Source organism: Dama dama, chromosome 6, assembly GCF_033118175.1.
Source record: "Dama dama isolate Ldn47 chromosome 6, ASM3311817v1, whole genome shotgun sequence".
NCBI classification, from domain to species: Eukaryota; Metazoa; Chordata; class Mammalia; order Artiodactyla; family Cervidae; genus Dama; species Dama dama.
The window spans coordinates 13,223,001-13,249,432 of NC_083686.1; the positions used below are offsets into that span (position 1 = coordinate 13,223,001).

Genomic DNA, 26,432 nt, shown 5'->3' on the forward strand with positions numbered 1-26,432 from the left:
TAAAGAATCTGCCTGATTCTTGAGCTGCCACCGATCCACGGCTGAGCTTCGCGAGAGACCCTTCCCCTCGACATCCCTCTCCCCACAAGTAGAATGCAGGTTCAGTCCTCGGGTCGGGAAGATCCCCTGGAGGAGGGCATGGTGACCCACTCTAGTATTCTTCCCTGGAGAATCCCCTGGACAGAGGATCCTAATGGGCTATAGTCCACAGGGTCGAAAAGAGTCAGACACGTCTGAAGTGAATGAGCACGCATGCACGCAGGCTTACCTATTCCTGGTCAGTTCCTTTGTCACGTACTGGTCCTTTGATATACACGCTCAGGGAGGGAACATGAGGGTCCCCATGGTATTTGTATGAACCAGAGGACACAGGCATCACTAGATGCTGTTTATGATGTAATCAGTCATACAAATGACCTTGGCAAGCAATTCACCTAAGTGTGATTGGTTGCTTGCCAGCAGGAAGTATATTCTTTGTCAGATTACGGGTAAGTAGGAGATAGTCATACTGAGTGAAATAAGTCAGAGAAGGAGAAATATCATATGACATCACATAAGTGGAATCAAAAAAGAATTGATACAAATTAACATACTTAAAAAACACAGATTCATAGACTTTGAGAACGAACTTATGACTGCCAGGGAGAAGAATGAGGGGAAGGGATAGAGAGTTTGGGATTGACATGTACACACTGCTATACTTAAAATGGATAACCAACAAGGATCTACTTGTATAGTATATGGAACTCTGCTCAATGTTATGGCAGGCTAGAGGGAACGGGAGTTTGGGGGAGAATGGATACATGTGTATATATGGCTGAATCCCTTTGCTATTCACTGGAAACTATCCCAACATTATTAATCAGCCATTTGTTGTTGTTTAGCCCCTAAGCCATGTCTGCCTCTTATAACCCCATGGCCTGTAGCCCAGTAGGATCCTTTGTCCATAGGATTCTCCAGGCAAGGATACCTGAGTGGGCTGCCATTTCCTTCTCCAGGGGACAGGGGTCGAACCTGTGTCTCCTGCATTGGCAAGCAGATTCTTAGTAAAAAGTTTTTTTTTTAAAAAAAAAAAAAAAACAACATGGATTAGAACAGTCAAAGATGATGACTTGGAAAAAAGCCTCAAGGGCTTCAAAACAAAATGTGCACCTTGAGGGCTGTGATTCTACTTTGGTCACTTGACTCCTCTGAGCCCTGGCTTCCTCCTTCCTGAAATGGGGATGATGAGGCCAGCCGGTGGGGCAGGGAGGTCACCAAGGTGATTCCAGAAGAAAATGTGGATAGTGCATAGGCAGTGTCCAGCACACAGGAGGGCTCTGATTGCTGCATAAATGTTCACGTGGTGATGATTCAGAGGCAGGTGGATACAGAGACAGTGCTGCCCAAGAAGGGCAGCTGTGGCTGACACAGCAGTCAGAAGGACGGTCGGGGGACTTTCTAGAAAGGACCGTGAGGTCACCTGGAGGTGCTGGCTTCACTCTGTAGGAAGTGCAGTGCAGTCCGTGGAAGGGACGGCATGGTGGTTAAGCCAGAGGGTTATGGAGATCCTAAGGTTTCCCAGGTTTCTCCGTGGGTAAAGAATCTGCCTGCAATGCAGGAGACCCAGGTTCGATCCCTGGTTTTGGGAATCACATGTTTTGGGGATCAAATTCCAGTTTTCTTGCAGTTCCTGAATGTTCTGTGCTGAGCCTGCTTCTTGTCTGTCAAATGAGAAGAACAGTGGTTGCAAAGCACAGGATTCCTCAGCTTTAGCTCTATGGTTGCTTGGGTCTGGATACCACTTTGTGTGGGGGCTGCCTTGTACATTAGAGAGTGTTTAGCAGCATCCCTGGCCTCTACCCACTAGAGACCAGCCGGAATCGCCCCCACAACCAAAATGTCACCAAATGTTGCCAGACGTCCCTTGGGGGACAAATCATCCCCAGTTGAGAACCACTGCCATAGAGTAATCAAGGGGATGAGCGAAAGGAGATTCTGAATGTCAGGCCACTGGTCCATGGCCTCGCACAATGTGCTTTGCATGCAGCCGCAGATAGAGCCCTAAAACCCACACTATGGCACCATGAAGACTTCTACCCTCTCTGCTTCCTCCCAACCATCTCCCTTACCTGGTATTACCCTTGGCTTTGACTCCAGTCAGCATTTCTCCTTAAGGTTCAGTAGACAGAGAAGTGGGGGTGATGGGGAATAGAGGAGGGTTATGGAGGTCCTAGGGTTTCCCAGGTGGCTCAGTGGGTAAAGAATCTGCCTGCAATGCAGGAGACCCAGGTTCAATCCCTGGGTCAGGATGATCCCCCAGAGAAGGGACTGGCTGCCCACTCCAGTATTCTTGCCTGGACGATTCCATGGACAGAGGAGCCTGGCGGGCTACAGTCTATAGGATTGCCAAGGGTCAGACGTGGCTGAAGCGACTGAGCACACATGCACACATGCATGGAGATCCTACAGTTTGCAGCAGAACTAAGAACCTCTGGATGCACAACAAATGGTGGGCTCAACCACAGAGACGAGCATCTGTTGGTGTATTAACCCAACGAAGTGAGAGAGGCAGCCCTTGAGTTGAGCTTTGCCTTCCTGTCTTTCTGTAAAGCAGAGAGATTACTGAGCTGGGAGTTTGAAACCTGGGGTGAAATGAACTCTCTGACCTTGCCCCTCCAGTTTCCATAAAGCGAGGGATTTTCAAGCTGTGCTTCCTGAAAGTAAAGGACCCTGCAGGAATGATTCGACAGTTCATAGGGGAAAAAAGATTTCTCCAGCTGCTGGAGGTTTAAGCAACCTGGGGAACTGTTCTTCACTTGCATCTGTTCTATGTTTCGGATTTTGAGCAAAAAGATTTAAGGGGAAAAACATTGGATGAGATGGTCCCCAAGGCCCAGCTCAGCTCTAGCAGTTAAAATAACAGGTCTATGGCAATTCTTTTGCTGTTTCTTCTGTTTCTTGGTAAATTGGAATTTTTGTAAACTGGGTTTCCTAGAATAGACACACTTGTACTCCATAATGAGTCTATCTGATACCCTGCTGCCAAAATTACTTTCACCAGCTGAACAGGTAATTATTTCACCTTAAAAATACCACTGGCTTCCCTGGTGCAGTGCAGGAATCCCAGGTCTGATCCTTGGGTTGGGAAGATCCCCTGGAGAAGAGAATGGCTACCCACTTCAGTATTCTTGCCTGGAGAATTCCACAGACAGTAGAGCCTGGCGGGCTACAGTCCATGGGGTTGCAAAGAGTCAGATATGACTGAGCGTCTAACACTTTCTCTTTTGGAAATACCACTCAGTTTTCCAAGTCAGCACATCCTAAGACCAATGAGTGAGACCAAGACTCAGGAGAACTCTTGACCACAAGCCGATGGAATATTGATCTTAATATTGAACAATATTCTCGTCGAAGGGCCTAGGTTTCTCCACTGCCACCCAAACAGATCAAGGCTGAGCCTGGAACTTCAAGATGCAGTGCAGATCTTAGTCATAGTTTCCAAATGCACTTCCAAAAATATTTAACTGCTCTATTAGCCTCATGGCTAACTGTAGTTACTACTGTTCTCATTATTGTTGTTTTTATTGGTCTGGTTCCCTCCAGAAGTGGGGGGAGAGAGAGAGGGGCTCTTTGCGGGGCCTGGGGGGCAAGTAGAATTCATGGATGCCTTGAAGTAACCAAGTAGGAGACAGAATGAAGCGTAAATGATAACAGAAGTCTTTACACTTGTAGCTGGCTCACTCTCCAGTTGGGTGCTTGAGTTCCAGGCTCTGGTGGAAAGAGCCGCAAAGGAGAATCTGTGTCTCTGGGACGTTGGGAAAGTCACTTTTTGTCTCTCAACCTCAGTTTCCCAAACTTTAAAAATGAAGATGTGAGCCAGCACCCTGACACCTGTAGTAGTTGGGTTACCAGGGTGGGTCTGGGACCGGAATCAGAGAAATAGCCTTTAGAGAGGCAAAAAGATGGGAAGAAGTGATCCTGAAACGGTCCTGAAGAGTTCAGAAACCAGAGTCTCAACCCTTGAAGGCCGGTCTTCAGGTGGTGGCCTGAACTCTGGTTTTCTGAACCCCCTCCCGCACTAAGGGAGCACCCCTCCACCCCTTCTATGCACCCAGCACCCACTGTAGGGACCACTCCCCCAGCACGCACCCCACACCCGAAACCCCTCACTGCCTCTTTTCCAAGATGAAGAGCTGAGAGGGGTCGGGACCCTGTCTGTCTGCTCACACCAGGGGCCTGGTCTACACAGAGCGCCAACACCTCCAGAACAAAGCAGACGTCAGACACCTTCCCTAGAACTCTGCCTGAGGACGGCCAGGGTAATGGTCTTAGTCTGATCGGGCTGTTGTGACCAAGTCCGACAGATCGGGTGGCTTAAACAATAGATGCCTGTTCTCTCATGGTTCTGGGGCCTAGAAGCCCAAGTTCAAGGTGTCTTCAGGGTTGACTCCTTCTGAGGGCAATGAAGGAAGCTGCCCCTTTATACCTCATATCAAGGTGCTCCTTCCTTGCTCATAGACGGCCGTCTTCTCCCTGTGTCTTCTTGCATGGTGTCCCCTCTATGTCTATCTCCCCAGGTCCTAGGGTCCCCTTTTTCTAGGGTTTCCCCTGTGTACAAGGACAGCAATCATATTGAATTGGGGTCCCTCCTAATGACCTCGTATGAACTTGATCCCCTCTGTAAACACCCTATCTCCAAACAAGGCCACCTTCTGAGACGCTGGGATTTGGACTTGAACATACAAGCTTGAAGGACACAATTCCCTCTGCGACAGTAGTGCTCAGAGGTGAGCCGGGGGCTGATACTACCTGCGGTTTAATGTCGATACCATCACATCCTAGCTCTGGGGCTTGGGGCCTCTGGCTCGTCTGCTATAAAGTGGTCATATTGTGCGTGCATGCTAAGTCACCTCAGTCGTGTCCAACAGTTTTCGACCTTATGGACTGTAGCCTGCAGGGCTCCTCTGTCCATGGGATCCTCCAGGCAAGAATACTGGAGTGGCTTGCCAGGCCCTCCTCCAAGGGATCTTCCCGACTCAGGGATGGAACCCAGGTCTCCTGTGTCTCCTGCATTGGCAGATGGGTTCTTTACCTCTAGTGCCACCTGGGAAGCACAAGTGGTCACATTCACAGTAGCCACCTCATGGAGATGCTGGGAGCTTTGTGTCACATCCCAGATGCTCTCAGTGAACATTCACTCTTATTTCTAATTCTGATGCTGGTTCCTAGCGAAACCCAAAGGGATCCTGCAACATGAAAGCAGGCAGCAGCTTTGGGTAGAAATTCTACAACTGAAACTGCACTCCACTTCCTATTAAATTCAAAAATGTTTGAAGCCAGCTTTAAAGAATGTTAGTGTAGCAAGCTAATTAGACTTTCTAAGGAGTCCTCAGACTTCCCTGGTGGCTCAGATGGTAAAGAATCTGCCTGCAATGCAGGAGATCCCGGTTCAATCCCTGGGTCAGGAAGATTCCCTGGAGGAGGGCATGGCAACCCACTCCAGTATTCTCGCCTGGAGAATTCCATAGACAGAGGAGCCTGGCAGGCTACAGTCCCGCCAGGACTGTAGGGGTCACAAAGTGGACACACACACAGGGAGCTCACAGTTTGGGATTTTGCCCTGTTGGGTGGAAGGGAGGGTCCCAATTCAGTGAAACAGGTAGGAGAGGAGGCAGGCAGTCAGGAAGAGGCCCCTTTCTGGGTGGATATATCAGAAGGCACACTGCACCCATGTTGGCAGGCATCTTCCCCAGAGGGGCCCCATTTGGTAGAGATACAGACACTTCCTTCCAGGGAATTGTATCCCAACCAGGGCTCAGGATCCCCTCACTTTCCCAGGTTGCCCTCTCCAATTGCTGCAGCCCCATGGGAATCCAAGTTCCGTGAGGTTGGAGCTGGCCCCTTATGCACCATGGGAGCCCAGCATGGTGTTTAGGCTCCCGGTCTGTGTTCCATCAGCAACTGTGGATGATCTGATCATCATCTTTGCTGTCCTTGTGCTCCGGGACCCGCTGGGCAATAGATACTGCTCAGTGCCCTGAGAACACAGAGATGGAGGTACTGTAATCCCACCTACCAGGAGCACCGCCCCCCACTGCCTTGCAGGAACTCCATACTGTCCAACCAAGGTCACGTGGATTAACAATGAGCTCATTCCTCCAGATTTCTCCAGGATCAGTTTAGTCATTGAAACACACATGCTTAGGAAACAGTTGCCTGCTCCAGCCCTGGGTCATGTGACCCTGATGGGAACCTGGAAGCTTCCTGGAGGACACAGCCAGGGGGAGGGTGAAGAAGAGGCTCTGAAAGAGCTGTTCTTGGGTGGGAGGGGTGGAGGGAGCATCAGAGTGAGTCAGCTGCTGTTCAGACACTGTCCCAGCCTCTTCCCCAAGGTCCCAGTCAAAGGAGCCTTCCCAAGCTTTGAGAGGTGTTTGGAGGCCAAAAAAAAAAAAAAAGAAAATCTGCCCACTCCAATGTCAAGAGGACGTGTCAGAAAGTTCAACGCTCTGCTGTGCTGGGGAATTGGCGAACAGGGCTTAGGCATCCTTCCGGTGCAGGAGAGAGGATGGCAGGTGGCAGTGGCCCAGCCTCCCTGCCTCCCTCGCCCAACCAGACCCAGACCTGGTGATTCCCGCCCTGCTCACTCATGGGGCCATTCAGCCAGGACAGGGAAGATGCAGCCAAGCCCGCCAGTGGGTGGGGGACTATGGATGGTGAGAGCCGCTCCTCTCCGCAGGCCTAGGTCTGGAACAGAGACTCTGGGGTTAGGCTGTAGGGCATGGGTGCTGCCTTTGCCGCATCCTGGCTGTGTGACCTCACCAATCACTGACCCTTCTGGGGCTGTAAGGGAACACCCACCCACTGGGTTCCTGCGCTGGTCACTGTTGACACAGGGGTCCAGGCCCCCTGCTCAGCCGTGTAACTGGAACACCCACTGTTACCTGCAGGGAAAGAAAAACCACCCCTTGTAATGACACAGGTTTTTTTATTTTATATTTGTTTTTCAGTCACTAAGTCATGTCCAACTCTCTGTGACCCCATGGACTGCAGCCGCACACCAGGCTTCCCTGTCCTTCAGTATCTCTCAGAGTTTGCTCAGACTCTCGTCCTTCGAGCCAGTGATGCCATCCAACCCTCTCATCCTCTGTCATCCCCTTCTCCTCCTGCCCTCAATCTTTCCCAGCATCAGGGTCTTTTCCAGTGAGTTAGCTCTTCACATCAGGTGGCCAAGGTTTTATTGTTGAACTATAGTTTATTTACAATGTTGTCTTAATTTTTGCTGTGCAGCAAAGTGATTTAGTTATATGTATATAGATATGGGTAGATATAGATACATACACTCTTTTCCATTATGGCTTATCATGGGATCTTGACTATAGTTACCAGTGCTATAGAGTAGGACCTTGTTGTTTATCCATTCTATATGTAATAGTATGCATCTTCTAATCCCAAACTCTCGATCCATCCCTCCCCTACACCCATCTCTCTTGGCAACCACAGGTCTGTTCTCTGTGTCTGTTTTAGCCATGTGGACGGCTGTCTCTGATACTGTCTGTTGTCCCTTGTTACAGAGACCGTATGAAATCCACTCGGCCACGCCCATCGATGAGATCCTTAACATGTTCAAGGTGGAGCGTGTCCACTACTCTTCCACGTGGTGCAAGGGCATGGTCGCCCTGCTAAAGAAGGTAAGGGGGTAGCCGCCCGTCTACCTGGCCAGGGAGCTGGTCACTCAGTGCAGAAACAAACAGACCAGCCGACTAAGGAACGAGAGGACGAATGGATGGACAGTGGTGGAAATACCAAAGTCAGCAGGCTTCCAACATCTTACTGAAGTGCTCTTACCATCTCGCTTCAAGATCACAAAGCCACTGGACAGAGGGCTGTGGCCTGAAGTCAAGTCTGGGATGACAAAGCCCTCAGGCTTTTTTCACTCCACTACCAACTTCTAATAATTAGAAATATTTAATGCATATGGTTCTTTAACATTTTTACAAATCATCTTTTAACTCACTGAGCTTTAAGAAATTGGGTATCTCCTGACTTTTCCTAGGAATTTTTCAGTTCAGTTCAGTTACTCAGTCATGTTCAACTCTTTGCAACCCCATGGACTGCAGCATGCCAGGATTCCCTGTCCATCACCAACTGCCGGAGCTTGCTCAAACTCATGTCCATCCAGTCAGTGATGCCATCCAATCATTTCATCCTCGGTTGTGCCCTTCTCCTGCCTTCAATCTTTTCCAGCATCAGGCTCTTTTCCAGTGAGTCAGTTCTTCATATCAGGTGGCCAAAGTATTGGAGCTTCAGCTTCAGCATCAGTCCTTCCAATGAATATTCAGGACTGATTTCCTTTACGATTGACTGGTTGAATCTCCTTGCAGTCCAAGGTACTCCCAAGAGTCTTCTCCAATACTGCAGTTCAAAAGCATCGATTCTTAGGCGCTCAGCTTTCTTTTTTTTTTTTTTTTAATTTTATTTTTTTTTTATTAGTTGGAGGCTAATTACTTCACAACATTTCAGTGGGTTTTGTCATACATTGATATGAATCAGCCATAGATTTACACGTATTCCCCATCCCGATCCCCCCTCCCACCTCCCTCTCCACCCGATTCCTCTGGGTCTTCCCAGTGCACCAGGCCCGAGCACTTGTCTCATGCATCCCACCTGGGCTGGTGATCTGTTTCACCATAGATAGTATACATGCTGTTCTTTTGAAATATCCCACCCTCACTTTCTCCCACAGAGTTCAAAAGTCTGTTCTGTATTTCTGTGTCTCTTTTTCTGTTTTGCATATAGGGTTATTGTTATCACCTTTCTAAATTCCATATATATGTGTTAGTATGCTGTAATGTTCTTTATCTTTCTGGCTTACTTCACTCTGTATAAGGGGCTCCAGCTTCATCCATCTCATTAGGACTGGTTCAAATGAATTCTTTTTAATGGCTGAGTAATATTCCATGGTGTATATGTATGACAGCTTCCTTATCCATTCATCTGCTGATGGGCATCTAGGTTGCTTCCATGTCCTGGCTATTATAAACAGTGCTGCGATGAACATTGGGGTGCACGTGTCTCTTTCAGATCTGGTTTCCTCAGTGTGTATGCCCAAAAGTGGGATTGCTGGGTCATATGGCAGTTCTATTTCCAGTTTTTTAAGAAATCTCCACACTGTTTTCCATAGCGGCTCTACTAGTTTGCATTCCCACCAACAGTGTAAGAGGGTTCCCTTTTCTCCACACCCTCTCCAGCATTTATTGCTTGTAGACTTTTGGATAGCAGCCATCCTGACTGGCGTGTAATGGTACCTCATTGTGGTTTTGATTTGCATTTCTCTAATAATGAGTGATGTTGAGCATCTTTTCATGTGTTTGTTAGCCATCTGTATGTCTTCTTTGGAGAAATGTCTGTTTAGTTCTTTGGCCCATTTTTTGATTGGGTCGTTTATTTTTCTGGAATTGAGCTGCAGGAGTTGCTTGTATATTTTTGAGATTAATCCTTTGTCTGTTTCTTCATTTGCTATTATTTTCTCCCAATCTGAGGGCTGTCTTTTCACCTTACTTATAGTTTCCTTTGTAGTGCAAAAGCTTTTAAGTTTCATTAGGTCCCATTTGTTTAGTTTTGCTTTTATTTCCAATATTCTGGGAGGTGGGTCATAGAGGATCTTGCTGTGATTTATGTCGGAGAGTGTTTTGCCTATGTTCTCCTCTAGGAGTTTTATAGTTTCTGGTCTTACATTTAGATCTTTCATCCATTTTGAGTTTATTTTTGTGTATGGTGTTAGAAAGTGTTCTAGTTTCATTCTTTTACAAGTGGTTGACCAGTTTTCCCAGCACCACTTGTTAAAGAGGTTGTCTTTTTTCCATTGTATATCCTTGCCTCCTTTGTCAAAGATAAGGTGTCCATAGGTTCGTGGATTTATCTCTGGGCTTTCTATTCTGTTCCATTGATCTATATTTCTGTCTTTGTGCCAGTACCATACTGTCTTGATGACTGTGGCTTTGTAGTAGAGTCTGAAGTCAGGCAGGTTGATTCCTCCAGTTCCATTCTCCTTTCTCAAGATTACTTGGGCTATTCGAGGTTTTTTGTATTTCCATACAAATTGTGAAATTCTTTGGTCTAGTTCTGTGAAAAATACCATTGGTAGCTTGATAGGGATTGCATTGAATCTATAGATTGCTTTGGGTAGAATAGCCATTTTGACAATATTGATTCTTCCAATCCATGAACACGGTATGTTTCTCCATCTGTTTGTGTCCTCTTTGATTTCTTTCATCAGTGTTTTATAGTTTTCTATGTATAGGTCTTTTGTTTCTTTAGGTAGATATACTCCTAAGTATTTTATTCTTTTTGTTGCAATGGTGAATGGTATTGTTTCCTTAATTTCTCTGTCTGTTTTTTCATTGTTAGTATATAGGAATGCAAGGGATTTCTGTGTGTTAATTTTATATCCTGCAACTTTACTGTATTCATTGATTAGCTCTAGTAATTTTCTGGAAGAGTCTTTAGGGTTTTCTATGTAGAGGATCATGTCATCTGCAAACAGTGAGAGTTTCACTTCTTCTTTTCCTATCTGGATTCTTTTTACTTCTTTTTCTGCTCTGATTGCTGTGGCCAAAACTTCCAACACTATGTTGAATAGTAGTGGTGAAAGTGGGCACCCTTGTCTTGTTCCTGATTTCAGGGGAAATGCTTTCAATTTTTCACCATTGAGGGTGATGCTTGCTGTGGGTTTGTCATATATAGCTTTTATTATGTTGAGGTATGTTCCTTCTATTCCTGCTTTTTGGAGAGTTTTAATCATAAATGAGTGTTGAATTTTGTCAAAGGCTTTCTCTGCATCTATTGAGATAATCATGTGGTTTTTATCTTTCAATTTGTTAATGTTGTGTATTACATTGATTGATTTGCGGATATTAAAGAATCCTTGCATTCCTGGGATAAAGTCCACTTGGTCATGGTGTATGATTTTTTAAATATGTTGTTGGATTCTGTTTGCTAGAATTTTGTTAAGGATTTTTGCATCTATGTTCATCAGTGATATTGGCCTGTAGTTTTCTTTTTTTGTGGCATCTTTGTCTGGTTTTGGAATTAGGGTGATGGTGGCCTCATAGAATGAGTTTGGAAGCTTACCTTCATCTGCAATTTTCTGGAAGAGTTTGAGTAAGATAGGTGTTAGCTCTTCTCTAAATTTTTGGTAGAATTCAGCTGTGAAGCCATCTGGTCCTGGGCTTTTGTTTGCTGGAAGATTTTTGATGACAGTTTCGATTTCCTTGCTTGTGATGGGTCTGTTAAGATCTTCTATTTCTTCCTGGTTCAGTTTTGGTAAGTTATACTTTTCTAAGAATTTGTCCATTTCATCCAAGTTGTCCATTTTATTGGCATAGAGCTGCTGGTAGTAGTCTCTTATGATCCTTTGTATTTCAGTGTTGTCTGTTGTGATCTCTCCATTTTCATTTCTAATTTTGTTAGTTTGGTTCTTCTCTCTTTGTTTCTTAATGAGTCTTGCTAATGGTTTGTCAATTTTGTTTATTTTTTCAAAAAACCAGCTTTTAGCTTTGTTGATTTTTGCTATGGTCTCTTTAGTTTCTTTTGCATTTATTTCTGCCCTGATTTTTAAGATTTCTTTCCTTCTACTAACCCTGGGGTTCTTCATTTCTTCCTTCTCTAACTGCTTTAGGTGTAGAGTTAGGTTATTTATTTGGTTTTTTTCTTGTTTCTTGATGTAAGCCTGTAATGTAAAAGCAGTGCTAAGAAGGTTCATAGCATTACAGGCGCTCAGCTTTCTTTATCGTCCAACTCTCACATCCATACATGACTACTGGAAAAACCATAGCTTTGACTAGATGGACCTTTGTTGGCAAAGTAATGTCTCTGCTCTTTAACAGGCTGTCTAGATTGGTCATAACTTTTCTTCCAAGGAATAAGTGTCTTTCAATTTCATGGCTGCAGTCACCATCTGCAGTGATTTTAGAGCTGCAAAAAACAAAGTTTGTCACTATTTCCATTGTTTCCCCATCTATTTGCCATGAAGTGATGGCAGTTGGTGATGGGACCAAATGCCATGATCTTAGTTTTCTGAATGTTGAGTTTTAAGCTTTTTCACTCTTCTTTTTCACTTGTCATCAAGAGACTCTTTAGTTCTTCTTCACTTTCTGCCGTAAGGGTGGTGTCATCTGCATATCTGAGGTTATTGATATTGCTCCCGGCAATCTTGATTCCAGCTTGTGCTTTATCCAGCCCGCCATTTCGCATGATGTACTCTGCATATAAGTCAAATAAGCAGGGTGACGATATACAGCCTTGACATACTCCTTTCCCAGTTTGGAAACAAGTGTAAGTGTAGGTAAGGCAGCTTGTGGCTGGTGGCTCAGTGGTCAAGAATCCACCTGCCAATGCAGGAGACACAAGAGATGTGGGTTCGATCCCGGGGTCAGGAAGATTCCCTGGAGAAAGAAATGGCAACCCACTCCAGTATTCTTGCCTGTAAAAGTCCCGTGGACAGAGGAGCCTGGCAGGCTATAGTCCATGGGGTCACAAAGAGTAGGACATGACTTAGCAACTGAGCATGTACAATGCTTCAGCACAGCAGCTCAGACAGTACACAATATTCATGGAACATAGAAGCAGAGGCACATTCATTTTCCCAAAACTCCACCTTTGGAGGCTCTGCTAACCTCAGTACTGCCCAACTGCATATGTTTGCTCATTGCCTGCAGCTCCTGACCAAGGACCCCGAGAGCCGCCTGTCCAGCCTTGGTGACGTCCAGAGCACACCCTACTTGGCCGACATGAACTGGGATGCGGTGTTGGAGAAGGCGCTGACACCCGGCTTTGTGCCTAATGTGAGTGAGGTCCTGCCCTATGACATCTGTTTGCTAGAATTTTGTTAAGGATTTTGGCATCTATGTTCATCAGTGATATTGGCCTATAGTTTTCTTTTTTTGTGGCATCTTTGTCTGGTTTTGGAATTAGGGTGATGGTGGCCTCATAGAATGAGTTTGGAAGCTTACCTTCATCTGCAATTTTCTGGAAGAGTTTGAGTAAAATAGGTGTTAGCTCTTCTCTAAATTTTTGGTAGAATTCAGCTGTGAAGCCATCTGGTCCTGGGCTGTTGCAGCCCTGTTGCAGGGTCTCCGTCCTGGGCGCTCAGGAACACCCCAGAAGGTGGCAGGGGGCAGGGGGGTTGCTGGCCACATCATTTGAGCTCCAAAGGGATCACCTCTCACTGAGATTTGGTGTGGATTTGGACATGATTTGCACAGTCTGGTTGGGCAGCTTCCCTCCCTGTAGTGGGTCCTCACGGGCACAGAGCTTCCTTTTTCTTGTTAAATCACACCCACGATGTGCACAGATCCAGGCCCTGGGTAGGTGAGAGCAGGGTAATGGGAGCCAATTAGCCCTCCCTTTCACAAGCTGCTTGTCGGGTAGAGGAAGACAGTGAGTCACCAGTAAATGTATAACGTGACACCAGGTTCAGTTCAGTTCAGTTGCTCAGTTGTGTCTGACTCTTTGCGACCCCATGGCCTGCAGCACGCCAGGCTTCCCTGTCCATCACCAACTCCTGGAGCTTACTCAAACTCATGAGAGGAAGACAGTGAGTCACCAGTAAATGTCTAACGTGACACCAGGCAATGATGCCAATTCCTACGCACAGAATGAGCTAGGAAGACAGAGAGAGCCCGGAGTGAAGGAGAAGGAGGCAGGGGCTGCTTTTAGGTAGAGGTGCAGAGATCTGAACCAAGTGAAGGAACCAGGCTTGTAAAGATAGGGTGGAATTTTCCAGGCAGAGGGAATATTAAGATCTCGCACTTCCAGGCAGCAAAAAGCTTTCAAAGAACAGTGAGAAGGCTTTATAGCTGGAACAGAGTAAGATAGAAGAAAACAGTAGGGAATGAGGGTGGAAAGGACCACAGCCCACACCCTGGAGGCTTCATGATAAGGGTTTTAGACTGTGCCTTCTCAACACTGGAGTTCTATTGGCAGGGAGGTGAAAGTGAGGTTTACACTGTAGAGTGGACAGGTGGGTGTTGAGAATGAATGGAAGGAGACCAACGGGAAGGAGGCTGGGGAGCTAGCCTGGAGGCTCCCAAGGTTGACCCCAGGCCCGAGGGTCAGCTGGCTTCAGCCGCAGGACAACTGGCAGCCAGGATGGAGAATTGGGTAGATTTGGTGTCTCAGCTGGTAAAGAATCCGCCTGCCATGCGGGAGACCTGGTTTCAATCCCTGGGTTGGGAGGATCCCGTGGAGAAGGGAAAGGCTACCCACTCCTGTATTCTTGCCTGGATAATTCCATGGAGAAAGGAGCCTGGCAGGCTATACAGTCCATGGGATTGCAAAGAGTCAGACACGACTGAGTGACTTTCACTTTTTGGCCAGAAATGGCATCTTTAAATGGATTTGTTAAAAATGATATTTATATTAATAGAAAAGATAGTAATGACATGAGGAGGAGGGTATGAGAAAATATGTGAAAATACCAGATTGGTAAACTGAACTCAATCTCATGAAATGAACACACATAAGATGAAGGAAACGTGTGGATATTAACAGGTGGATGGGGATTATAGGGATAAATGAATGACGTGTGCAGTGAGGATGTGTCACTGTTCATCATCAGGACAGAAATGAGCAGATATATCCCCTAGGAGGGCTTCCCTGGTGGCTCAGACGGTATAAAGTCTACCTGCAATGCAAGAGCTTTGGAGGTTCAAGAGCACCCAGGTTCAGTCTCTGGGTTGGAAAGATACCCTGGAGAAGGCAATGGCACCCCACTCCAGTACTCTTGCCTGGAAAATCCCATGGACAGAGGAGCCTGGTGGGCTGCAGTCCATGGGTTTGCTAAGAGTGGGATATGACTGAGCGACTTCACTTTCACTTTTCACTTTCATGCATTGGAGAAGGAAATGGCAACCCACTCCAGTGTTCTTGCCTGGAGAATCCCAGGGACAGGGGAGCCTGGTGGGCTGCCGTCTATGGGGTCGCACAGAGTCGGACACGACTGAAGCGACTTAGCAGCAGCAGCAGAGTGACTAACACTTTCACAACTTTCTTTCATCCACTAGGAGTAGCTCATTGTTACTCGTTGAATGAGTGATTGAATCAATGAAAATACAAATCAGTGATATAGAACCAAGGCAAACCGTGTTTCCTTTTTCACTTCTTTTCAGAAAGGGAGACTGAACTGCGATCCCACATTTGAACTTGAAGAAATGATTCTTGAATCCAAACCACTCCATAAAAAGAAGAAGAGGTTGGCAAAGAACAGATCCAAAGATGGCTCTAAGGACAGCTGTTCTCTGGTGAGTGCTGTCTTGGGAGCAGATCCCGGCAAAGAGGAACCCTATAGTCCAGTGAATGTGATTGAGCTGCTTCTTAGCCACAAGGAGGGCAGGTGGGGAGGGTGGCCTGTCACTTCACCCTCCCAAATGACTTTGTTTGCAGCCAATCAAATGCTTCCATCAAACAAGAGGTCTTTCAGAGCAGGATGCTATGAGAGCATCACTCTCGATGATACATTCTTGCTCTCATCATTCACGTTAGCACGGTTCCTAGTGCAGGAATCTCTGTATCTCTGATCAAGAGCCCAAGAATGATGCTGAGTGACATCAGTGCTGCACCCAGTAGAGCCCAGCACCTGTTGCTGGCCAAAATCTTGGCCTTCTCTGCCCACCGAAGCCGAGTAAAAAATACAACACAGAGTCTGGAGGTAAAAGAAAGGTGGATTTAATTCTCAGCTGGCGGAGAGGGGAATACAGTAGGCTCGTGCTTCCAAGAACTGTGCCCCCACCCCCACCTCCACGAGGAGTCTAGGGGCTTATCTAAGATCGAAGTCAGGTGTTAGTGATGAGGTACTAATGTGTTAGGATCTTGATTTCTTCCTCTTGCGTTGTTTCAGACAGTCATAGGCTGGCATCAGTAACCCAGTGATTGAGTCTGGCAGTTCGGTGGCCTTGCGGCCTTCTTTCTGATATGTAACTACAAGGGGAAGGGTGTTGTCTGGGTAAATACCATAAACAGGATGTATTTAGCATAGAGTCAAAAGAAAATAGGAGCGAAGCAAACTTAGTTACAGACATGCAGAGTTAGGAGCAAAAAAACTAGGAACGTTCAGTCCTGCTCACTGTTCTCTTTATCTTCTTTGTTCTCAGAAAAGGGAAAGAAAAAAGCCATTTTTCTTTATTCCCCACACCCTCTGCAAAGGTGTTATACTGTGGAGGCACCTAAGGCCACCCTTTGTGGGTCCTTGTATTGATTTTGTAGGCTGCCATCACAAAGCGTCACACACTGGTATGGAACAACTGAAATGTGTTCACTCAACAATTCTACAGACCGGAAGTTCAGAATCAAGGGATTAACAGAGCTGTGCTTTCTCAAAGGCTCTCAGGAGGCTCCTTCCTTGCCTCTTACAGCTTCTGGCGGTGGCCTACAGCCCTTGACATCCCTTGGCTCGTAGCCACATCACTCTCATTTCTTCCTCCATCTTCACAAGGCATTTTCCTCTCTGGGTCTTCACACAGTCCTCTTTTAAAGACACCTGCCATCAAATTTAGGACCCGCCCCGCCTCCCCCAGCTCCAGGTTGACCTCATCTTAACTAGTTCCATCTGCAGAGACCTTGTTTCCAAATAAGGTCACAATGACCCGTACGTGGCATTAGGACTTCAACGTGTCTTTTTCAATTTATTTATTTTTATTGAAGTTATAGTGATTCACAATGTTGTGTTAATGTCTGCCCTACAGCCGAGTGATTCAGTTACAAGAATATATACATTCTTTTCTGTATTCTTTTCCATTGCAATTTATCACAGGATATTGAATATAGTTCCTGCTGTGCTATATAACAGAAATGTGTGGTTTATCCATTCTATATTTAATAATTTGCATCTTCTTTTTTTTTTTTAATTTGCATCTTCTAATCCTAACCTCCGAATCCTTCCCTTCCTGACCTCCACCCGCCTTGGCAATCACAGGTCTGTTCTCTATGTCTTGTGAGTCTGTTTCTTTTTCATAAGGAAGTTCATTTGTGTCATATTTTGGATTCCACTTAAGTAATATCATGGACTTCCCTGATGGCTCAGCAGTAAAGAAACTGCCTGCAATGTAGGAGACTCGGGATTGATCCCTGGGTCGGAAAGATCCCCTGGAGAAGGGAATGGCAACCCACTCCAATATTCTTGCCCAGAGAATCCCATGGACAGAGGAGGCTGGCAGTCTATAGTCCATGGGGTTGCAAAAGTTGGTCATGACTGACTACAACAGCAAAGTAATATCACATGGAATTTGTCTTTCTCTTTCTCACTTACTTCACTCAGTATGATAATCTCTGGGTCCATCCACGTTGCTGCCAATGGGATTATTCCATTCTTTTTTTATGGCTGAGTAGTATTCTGTTGTATAAATGTACCACATCTTCTTTATCCATTCATCTGCCAATGGACATTTAGGCTGTTTCTATAACACATCTTTTTGGAGGACACAGTTCAACCCACACTTTATCCTTCCTCCCTCAAAATATATTAAACATTATAATTTATTATTATATTGGTATGAAGACAAATATAGCATTCAGTGTTAAAAGTTCATTCTTTTCAGCTTATTTGAAAAGACATCTCTGTAGCCCCTAAAAATATTGTGGGCCCTAGGCTGTGTGCTGGGACTAATGCAGAAGTTTGCCAAGGGAGGCCTGGGTGGGCGTTCTCATGGGCCCACAGGGGGTGGGGGTCCTGCAGACATGTACATGTCCATCCTGCATCCAGGCAGCCCTGAGACGTGTGTTACAGAGCATTTGTGAGACTGTGGTCCTTAGTACCTGTTACTGAGGAGAATGAACACGTTTGCATGATGGCCTTGAATCCCCCTCCACCACCATGCTGCTTAATCAGGCCTCAAGAACAATCAAGTGATCAGGAAACCAGGGTTGTGATTTTCAGTTCATATTCCAGAGACTTCCCTGGCTCTCTAGTGGTTAAGACTTTGCATTTCCATCACAGAGAGGCACAGGTTTGATCCCTGGTTGGGGAACTAAGATCTCACATGCCATGTGGCCAAAATGTAAAAAAAAAAAACCTCAGTTCATAACCCATTTTAACATGACTTTGACATTGCATTTAATGGCTTAAAATGTAGAAAAGCATCTTCTGTCAGCCCTCACCTCCCCATGACACTACCACCTGTATACTCAGGGCTGTTCCAGCAGCTTAGCTTGTCCCCAGCCCCAAGCATCCCTTTTAGATCACTGTCTGGTCGTCCTCACTCCTGGGAGACTGCTTCATCACTTACGGTCCCCTCTCTGTGCTCTTTGACAGAATGGACACCTCCAGCAGTGCTTGGAGACCGTGCGGAAGGAATTCATTGTATTCAACAGAGAGAAGTAAGTCTGCTACCAGGATTCACTGGGCAGAGCCCTTCCAAAGGACAGATGGTCTCCCTGGGGGATTGGGGCCCCTGGATGCTATGAAGCTAGCCACGATGCTGGAAGGGAACTAGCAGGCGGATCGCATTATTCTAATCCCACCTCTGCCATCTGGCCCAAGCAAGGCTCCAACTTCACCTCTCTGGGCCTCGGGGGTCTTCATGTGAAGTGGGGTGACCACAGCAGGACTGATGGCACACAGGAAGCTGGCACGGAGGGGCAGGCCAACAGATGGCTACGCACCCAAGTTCTGGAGCAAAATTGCCTGGGATCGAGTCCTGAGTCTGCTGCTGCCAGAGTGACCTGGGGCAAGTCACTTAACATCATGGAGCCTCATTGTCAGCAATGACAAAGTGGAAATCATGCTCTTGCCATGTGGTCGTTGTCAGGTTGGTTCAAGGCCTGGCGTGGTAGGAGTAATTCAGGAAAAGGATGACTGTTATGATTGTTGTTGTGATTGTCATTATTTGATGGGGTAACATGGTGTGGGCTGTGCTAGGATCCCAGCATCGTGGGCTGGCAGGAGACAGGATGATGGTAAGGTGGGAGGGGCTGACCTGATCACATGACTGCCCTGATCACATGACTGCCCTTACGGCAGTCAAGGAAGTGGAGGCTCAGGCTTGGTCCCACCGACGTTACCATCTGAGGGTCCATCTACCAGTGCCTGATGACTCAGAGAGAGACCCCAGGGTCCGTGGGCTCACACGGCGGGAGCTGAGGCCCTGCAGGCAGGACTCACAGCACCTAGCCCCATTTATCTAGTTACTCACCCAGGCCTCGGGCTTGCAGAGACGATCAGATCCGCTTCCCTCTAGTTACTCACCCAGGCCTCGGGCTTGTAGAGGCAATCAGATCCGCTTCCCTCCCTCCAAGAGGGCCAGATGGACATGTGCCTGGTTGACCCTTTATGCGTTCACCCGTGTTCCACCACTTTCGGCTTCTCGCAGGTGACAGCCACAGAGGGTCCACACGCTGTGGGAGAGGGCAGCCCAGGCATGGCTTCCAGAGCAGGCGCACAGGTCAGCCTGGGTGTCAGGGAAGCTCCTGGAGGTGCCATGCCTGGCAGTGTCCTGATGGGTGAGGAGGGCAGGGCATGGAGCTCCATGAGTGAGGACAATACACAGAGAAGCGAGATGGCCTGGCAGACGTGGGCACCCGCAGCTGGATTAGAAGCTTGAATTCCCGGAGCGTGCCAGGGGTGGGCGGGAGGCGCAGCAGGGTTGAGGGCCCTGGGGAGGGCTGTTTGGGTTGATGGGCTGGGCAGGGCCCAATTCCCAGTGGGCACTGGGGGAGGTGAAGGAAGCAGCAGCCTGTCCTTTGTCCTGGGCAGCTACAGCTCTAGGCTAGCAGACACACAAATACACACACACACACACACACACACACACACTAAGCCAGACAACATCACTTACTCATCAACATCACTCATCACTCAGACAGCCTCACCCACTGATCATGTCCCTGGTCCCAGCAGGATGGGAAGAAACTTGGAGCAGACAAGGGCTAGGATTATAAGAGGTTTCAGAGCCCATCACATTTTCCTTGAGGTCCTGCCCACTCTGAGGCTCATGGTCTCTTCCCCACCATAAACACTCAGTCCTAGGAATTTCTGCTCAAACCAGCTTGGGCACTTTGGACCAGAGTGAGAATGAGCTCCAGGCAGCCTTGCCTTGGGTCCTCCAGTGGTTTACGCAGGGACTGCAGCATCCTCAGAGACTGTCTGGGAGGCAAATGGGAGCCTGTGAAAATGCAGAGGGGTGACAGACCCTAGTGGATAGCAGTCACACTGTATGTGGCACTATGTGTCAGAAGATGCTTCAGTCTGGAATCTGAAGAACCCAAGTTGCTTCCCTTAAGAAGAAAATGAAAATGAGATACCCCTCCTTGCATTGTCAGGTTGCATCTGGCTGTTTTTAGCAGAAACCCAACTATATAGTGGCTTTGACCAATCAGATGTTCTTTCTCACGTGGAAAAGTGAATGTAGTAAGATCACCCGGCTATATTGAGGCCCTATGAGAGTTGCGGTCGTGGATTTGAAGTGAGGCTGGCATCGTTAACAGGAGTTGGCAAAATACAGATGGAGGGTGGAAGTTGTCTTCCGGATGGGGGTGGTCAGGATGAGTGTATGTGAAAGCGGGAGGCAGGGAAGATGGCCCGACAGGGGAGATGCGCGTGGGTTTGACCGAGGTTTCTGTTCTTTCATCCCTGCGTCTCTGCTCCCCAGTGGCCCTGAGTCTAATAGGCTACCTGTCAGGGCAGGTGAGCTGGGAGCAGCATCTTTCCTCCAGCCTCTCCCCATGAGGATGCTGTCCTGTATCTTGCCAACCCCTCAATGTCAAACCGCATCCCTGCTCCATGATGTACCTGGGAAAGGACCCATGTTACATCCACCCATAACCACCCTGCTGCAATTTCTCTTCTGCTAAAGAGGAAACAATGGAAACAGTGACAGACTTTATTTTGTGGGGCTCCAAAATCACTGCAGATGGTGACTGCAGCCATGAAATTAAAAGATGCTTGCTCCTTGGAAAAAAAGTTAAGACCAACCTAGACAGCATATTAAAAAGCAGAGACATACTTTTGCCAACAAAGGTCCATCTAGTCAAAGCTATGGTTTTTCCAGTAGTCATGTATGGATGTGAGAGTTGGACTATAAAGAAAGCTGAGTGCCAAAGAATTGATGCTTCTGAACTGTGGTGTTGGAGAAGACTCTTAAGAGTCCCTTGGACAGCAAAGAGATCCAACCAGTCCATCCTAAAGGAAATCAGTCCTGAATATTCATTGGAAGGACTAATGCTGAAGCTGAAACTCCAATATTTTGGCCACCCAATGCGAAGAACTGACTCATTTGAAAAGACCCTGATGCTGGGAAAGATTGAAGGCGGGAGGAGAAGGAGAAGACAGAGGATGAGATGGTTGGATGGCATCACCAACTCAATGGACATGAGTCTGAGTAGACTCTGGGAGTTGGTGATGGACAGAGAAGCCTGGCGTGCTGCAGTCCATGGGGTCGCAAAGAGTCAGACACGACTGAGTGACTGAACTGAACTGAAAGTGCCTGTGAGAAGTCAGTTCATGAGGCATGATCTGCCCCAAAGCAAGGACTTCCTTTTTTATGATCAGTTCACTTCTTTCATTGCTGAATTGTTTCTCATCATATAAATAGTGCACACATAGCTTATCCATTTTTTGTGTGTGGACATTTGAGATGTTTGTAGAATTTATCTATTAGGAATTAAGGTGACATAGATATTTTGAACAATCCTCTTTGTAGATGCATTTGTATCACACTTGAAGAATAACATGATTCTGTAGACCTCTAGGAGCATGAGTGAAAGGGGTTTCCAGAAATCTCTTTTATATTAAGGAGATAGGCACTGTGCATCCTGCACTCCTTTCTGCAATCCTGTTTGTGAAGCACCTGTTCTGCTGACACTGGAGAAGCTGGAAAATTAAGTACCTTCTTTCCAACATCAGCCACGTGGCCAGTGGGATGACGAGAGGGGACACTGAGACATGAGCCAAGCTTCCCTTCGTGCTCCACTGGGACCTCGCTGCCCCCTCCTTGCCTCCTCCAGCAGATCCTTCTCCTTTCGGTCTCTGCAGGCCTGGCCATCGCCCGAAACACAGCTCCTCCTCTGTGCACGGTCATTACAGACGTTGGCTCCACAGTGGCTTGTGTGTCTGCACAGTTGCTTCAGTCATTTCCGACTCTGCGACCCCGTGGGTGTTAGCCCACCAGGCTCCTCTGTCCATGGGATTCTCCAGGCACGAATCTGGAGTGGGTTGCCATGCCCTCCTCCAGGGGATCTTCCCGACCCAGGGATCGAACCCGTGTCTCCAGTGTCTCAGGCACTGCAGGCGGATTCTTTACTGCTGAGCCACGGGGGAGGCCCTTGTCTCCGCAGAGGGCGCTGCAAAGATGAACTGGAAGGAAGTGCCATGGTCACAGGGGTCATCAGAATCTCCTGGGCTGGGAGTTGTTAGCGTTTAGAGTTGCTGCCTCTGTTAAACAGGATGAACTATGACCTCCCAAAGGATATGCTGAAGTTCTAGCCACCAGGACCTCAAAATATGACCTTATTTCCAACCCTTGGAAATAGGGTTGTTGCAGATATAATTAGCTGAGATGAGATCGTACTGGAACAGAGGACTCTTAATCCGAAATGCATGCATGCATGTTCAGCCCATCAGCTGTGCCTGACCCTTTGTGACTCCATGGACTGCAGCCTGCCAGGCTCCTCTGTCCATGGAATTTTCCAGGCAAGAATACTGGAATGGGTTGCCATTTCCTCCTCCAGGGGATCTTCCCCACCCAGAGATCGAACCCGAGTCTCCTGCCATGGCAGGCGGATTCTTTACCACTGAGCCACCTGAGAAGCCCAAAAGAATCCCATCTAAAACTGTCCCCAAGGACAGAGGGAATGAAAAATGCCCAGCGAACTGACACTGTATATTGAGACTGAAAAGTGAGACAGGCAGGCAGCTCCATAAAGCATGATTATGAAATTTTTTGTGGGTAACTTACATACAACTTGGATCAGGCATATGGCAATCTGGAAGCATCCCTAGCTGCACTTCATACTTCCGAGGGACCATCCGGAGTTTTACAGTTAAGCTGTTATGGAGGGAAGTGCTCGAATACAGAAACTGCATTCCTAAGTCAAGACCCTATCTGATTTATGATGGGTGGGTGCCAAAAATATGTCAATCAAGGTCTTTGTCCTGATTTGGAGACTAACAGAGCAAAGATGCTACTTGGACTTAATGATCATTGTGTTGTGGGCTAAATCACTTCAGTCTTGTCCAACTCTGTGGACTGTAGGCTTCTCTGTCCCTGGGATTCTTCAGGCAAGAGTACTGGAGGGGCTTTCCATTTCTCCCTCCAGGGAATCTTCCCCACCCAGGGATCGAACCTGCGTCTCTTAGATCTTCTGCATTGGCAGGCAGGTTCTTTACTGCTAGCGCCATCTGGGAAGCTAAACAATATCTATGATCATTAAACAATATCTATTCATTACAAAGGGGCTGTTCAGGTGGCGCAGTGGTAAAGAATCTGCCTGCCAATGCAGGAGATGCCCGAGACGAGGGTTCGATCCTTGGGTAGGGAAGATGATCCCCTGGAGGCGGAAATGGCAACCCATTCCAGTATTCTTGCCTGAAAAATTCTACAGACAGAGGAACCTGGCGGACTACAGTCCATGGAGTCACAAAGAGTCGGACACAACTGAGCACACACACACACATTCATTAAAAATCCACTGACAGCAGAGAAGAGGTTTATTGCACAGCACAGTCCTAGGCAGTGTAGTGGGAGGACAGGAGGAACTGAATGGGCCCAAGATGACGTCAGTGATGCAAACACATGGCAGACCCTTCAGTCCTCTTCCTCCTTTGCCTTGAATAATTCATCTGCCACTTTGAGCCCTCGTCTGTTAAAGGATGCCGCTGAAGACGCAAACACCCTCCACAGCTTCCTGCCTCTTGGATGGGCCAGGTGTGCTTGCTCAACTAGCAGAAGCTCTTGGGCAGAGCAAAGGTTCCCCTGCATCATGGGACTACTGTCCTAGGCATGAAGGGGACACGAGCTGGGCATCCACTATATCGGCTCTCAAGGAAGATTCTCATTGGTCCTTTGACAGATGCATCATAACCCTGGACTGGTACCTGGGGACACAGAAGTGGATGTAGCAGAACCCATGACCTCAGGATGCTTGAAGCCTGAAGGGGACAGGCTGGGATACAGACTTGCTTGGACCACTGTGCAAATGTGGAGGAGATGCCCTAGGTCTGAATTCTCTGGACCTCACTTTCTAAACAGAGAGCAAAATTAAAATTAGCACTGCCTGATTTTCTGGAAACACAGTTATTAATGGATCATGGTCTCAGCTGGCAAAAGGCCACTGAGTGAGGTGGAGCATCTGGTTCCAGGGACTGGTCCAGGCTTCCAAGGACCTGGGCAGCTGAGCTTCCATTAGTTTGAGAAATGCACCATGGGGCTTGTCCTCCAATTTTAGCCAAAGATCAGAGCAGAGGTGATTTTTCTAAAAGGTCTTTTCAATAGCAGTTGACAAAGCTTTGCAGTATAAGAAGCCCCTGATGAGAAAGGAATTTTCTATCTGCTTCATCTTGTTAAGAACTTAAACATTTAAAGTCATACTAAAGCTACCTTTGGAGCCCTTGAAAACGTTACATTTTAATAATCAAATACTGCACATGCTATATTTAGTAATACTATTAATATGTATGTGATTTTATGGTTTTTAGATCATGTTTTAGATCATGTTTCCTTAATCCTCAGCTCTGTTGACATTTGATGACTCTTGACATCAATTCTTTGATGTGGGGACAGTTCTATATCTTGTAAGATATTTAGCAGAATCTGTGACCTTTTACTCATTAGATATCCATAGCACCTCCATAGCTATGACACCAAAAATGGCCCCAAACTTTACCTGGGAGGCAAATTGCCCCTGTTGAGAATGGTTACTCAAATCCTTACCCATCACATTTTCCTAAAGGTACTTCTCCTTCTCCTCCTCCTTCTTCTTCCTCCTGACCTCTTGCAGCTCTTAATTGTAACATGAAGGACCTGAAATTTAATCTTCCATCCACTGGGCTCTTTCTCCTACATATGCTTTCATCCAGTTGTCCAGCAGATGCTTATTCTACATCCCCATTGGCTGGAGTACCGGGGATAGAGTGGGAGCCAGGTCCCTGTTCTCATGGGGCTCACTTTCTGGTAGAACAAGCTCTGTGAGATGAAGGAAGGGGTTACTTTCTACAGTGGTGTCTTTGAGGTTCTTCTCTCCAGTGTGTCCTGTATGGCCCTGACTTGAAGGGAGCTGATGTTATTAGGCTTCATTTTTATAGGACACTCACTGTATGACGTTTAGTCTGTACATCCATCCTGTGAGCCGGCTACTTTTATTCCTCATTTCGCAGCTGGAGAAGGGCAGGCACAGAGCGGGTGGAGGGCACATGGCCAAGAGACAGCAGGGAGGGAGGGGAGTACCAGGAGGCAGTCTGGCTCCAGAGCCCAAAGTATTATAGAAGTGTTAGCCTCTCAGTCATGTCCTACTGTTTGTGACCCCATGGACTAGCCCACCAGGCTCCTCTGTCCGTGGAATTCTCCAGGCAAGAATCCTGGAGTGGGTAGCCATTGCATTCTCCAGGGGATCTTCCCAACTGTGGAATCAAACCCAGGTCTCCTGCATTCCAGGCATATTCTTTACCATCTGACCAACCAAGGAAGCCCAAGCAATAGATCAAAATGCAAACGGGCCAGTCACTGTGCACGGTCAGACGAGTGGCCACTAGCAGTGTAGACGCCATCTGTTGGTGAGCCTGGACATTGCAGGTCCAAGATGGTACTACAATCACCCGGTCCTTTCTGACTCTTCGCGTCCCCATGGACTTGCAGCAGGCCAGGCTTCCCTGTCTTTCACTATCTCCCGTAGTTTGTTCAAACTGATGTCCTTTGAGTCAATGATGCTATCCAACCATCTCATCCTCTGTCTCGTCCTTCTCCTGCCTTCAATCTTTCCCAGACCAGAGTCTTTTCCAGTGAGTTGACTCTTCGCATCAGGTGGCCCAGATGATACAAATTAATGTGAATCACGGTGTATTCAAAGTTTGCTGACTTCATCTGCCCATGTGGCCTCCTTGGAGGTTCCCAGCAGGTAGATAGGGACCCTCCATTGTGGCCTGGAGGCTCTGGGAGCTGCTGGCAGGAGGTATGAGGACAACTCATCTCAGGCTTGGGAATGGAGTGGACATTGCAGGTCCTGGCCCTGCTGCTCTCGGCGGCCAGCCTGGTGGGGTTCCAGCTCCTCTGAGCCTCAGGCCCCATAAGTATGTCATCAAAGGCTGGGCTGTGTATCAGTGACTCCATGACTTGACCAGGGTCTGCGTCACTGACAGAAAACGTTGACATCCTTCTCAGCTCTTCAATAACCCACAGGGAAGGAGGGACAGAGTTATAGTCACTTTTCCCAGATTCTTCTATAAAATGAGGAAACCTTTCCACAGGCAC

At 47.3% G+C, this 26,432-nt stretch overlaps 1 protein-coding gene across 1 annotated transcript in view; it reads left to right on the forward strand.

The window, feature by feature from the left end:
- STK32B (serine/threonine kinase 32B) overlaps positions 1-26,432 on the forward strand; it is a 277,362-nt gene that overhangs the window by 237,495 nt on the left and 13,435 nt on the right. Inside the window, exons 7-10 of the mRNA XM_061145161.1 lie at positions 7,554-7,670; positions 12,699-12,824; positions 15,150-15,281; positions 18,287-18,351. Coding sequence (XP_061001144.1) covers positions 7,554-7,670; positions 12,699-12,824; positions 15,150-15,281; positions 18,287-18,351 — 440 coding nt within the window. The remainder of the gene's footprint in view (positions 1-7,553; positions 7,671-12,698; positions 12,825-15,149; positions 15,282-18,286; positions 18,352-26,432) is intronic.